Genomic DNA, 1,643 nt, shown 5'->3' with positions numbered 1-1,643 from the left:
TAAATGTCTGTACGTACCTGACTTGAACTTCTGGGAGCCAAGATGGTAGAATGGTCTGTAAGTACTACCCCCTTGTTACCCTTTTGTGACCTCTAAAAACCCAGAGAACATTTCCCCAGGAAAAATTCAGGAAGAGTGGGACCAGCTGAAGGGGAAAATGAATAGGGTGAACTCACCTCCAATGAGGAGGAAATTAAAATGATAATTAGTACTTTGTCTAAGTATATGCCCATAAATTTGACAATCTAAGTGAGATGGATGAATATATAAAAAAATATAAATTGCCTCAATTAACAAAAGAGGAAGTTGAATGCTTAAATAACCCCACATTAGAAAAAGAAATTGAGCTCTGCAGGAGAAGCATCCAACGCACACCGTTCTTCAAGGCTCTTCTGCCAGCTCGGCCCGCCCCGTCCTCCCCCATCCCTGTTCCATTCCCACCATGGCAGACTATCTCATCAGTGGGGGCACTTGTTACATTCCAGAGGATGGGCTCATGGTGCAGCAACTTTTCATCTGCAGGGATGGGCTCACATACAATGACTTCCTCATCATCCTGGGCTGCATAAACTTCACAGCAGACCAAGTGGACCTAACTTCAGCGCTTACCAAAAAGACCCTCAAGACTCACCTTGTGTCATCCCCAATGAACAGAGTCACCAAGGCCTGGATGGCCATAGCCATGGCACTGACAGGAAGTATTATCTTTATCCATCACAACTGCACCCCAGAATTCCATGCCAATGAAGTACGTAAAGTGAAGAAATATGAACATGGCTTCATCCCTGACCCTGTGGTCCTGAGCCCCAAAGATCAAATCAGAGATGTGTTTGAAGCCAAGGCTAGACATGGCTTCTGTAGAATCCCAGTCATAGGCAATGGCAAGATGGGCAGCCACATAGTGGGCATCATCTCTTCTCGTGACATTGACTTTCTCAAGGAGAAGGAACATAGCCGTTTCCTGGGGGAGATCATGACCAAGTGGGAGGATCAAATGGTGGTTCCTCCAGGAGTCACACTAAAAGAAGCCAATGAAATTTTGCAATGGAGCAAGAAAGGGAAGCTGCCCATTATGAATGAGGATGATGAGCTAGTAGCCATCATTGCCTGCTTGGACCAAAAAAAAAAATCGGGGACTATCCCCTGACATCCAAGGACACCAAGAAGCAACTTTTGTATGGGGCAGCCATTGGTACCCCTGATGATGACAAATGTAGGCTTGGCTCACTGGCCCAGGCTGGTGTCAATGTGGTCATGCTGGAGTCTTCCCAAGGAAACTCCATTTTCCAAATTATCATGAGCAAGTACATCAAGGAAAGATACAATAATCTTCAGGTTATTTGTGGCAATGTGGTGACAGCTGCATTTATGGCTTATTCAATTTCCTTTTTTGAGATGGGATTATTTAAGTACTTAACTTCCTCTTAGTCTGGGCAATTTATATTTTTTAAAATACTCAGCCATGATGTACTCAGAGGAGCTGAAATTTGAGAAGAGGACATCATCTGCTCAGGTGGAAGAAGGTGTCCATGGACTCCATTCATATGAGAAGCAGCTCTTCTGAGAAGTGGCCTTGCTTGCTTTTACTACCTCTCACCTCTCCCTCTCTAGGTTTTTCAATAAAAAGCTGGATATAGTGAAAA

General features: G+C 44.3%; 1 protein-coding gene across 1 annotated transcript; it reads left to right on the top strand.

The window, feature by feature from the left end:
* Nucleotides 1-439: 439 nt before the first annotated feature.
* On the top strand, nucleotides 440-1,428 carry LOC140509620 (inosine-5'-monophosphate dehydrogenase 2-like). Its single transcript, XM_072617346.1, is given in 2 exon segments — nucleotides 440-1,132; nucleotides 1,135-1,428. Coding segments are annotated over 2 exon segments (984 nt in total). The 5' UTR covers nucleotides 440-442.
* Nucleotides 1,429-1,643: the final 215 nt, after the last annotated feature.

The sequence above is a fragment of the Notamacropus eugenii genome, chromosome 1 (assembly GCF_028372415.1).
Source record: "Notamacropus eugenii isolate mMacEug1 chromosome 1, mMacEug1.pri_v2, whole genome shotgun sequence".
NCBI lineage: Eukaryota > Metazoa > Chordata > Mammalia > Diprotodontia > Macropodidae > Notamacropus > Notamacropus eugenii.
The sequence above is the reverse complement of the archived record's forward strand: the minus strand, read 5'-3'. Positions and strand labels throughout refer to the sequence as shown.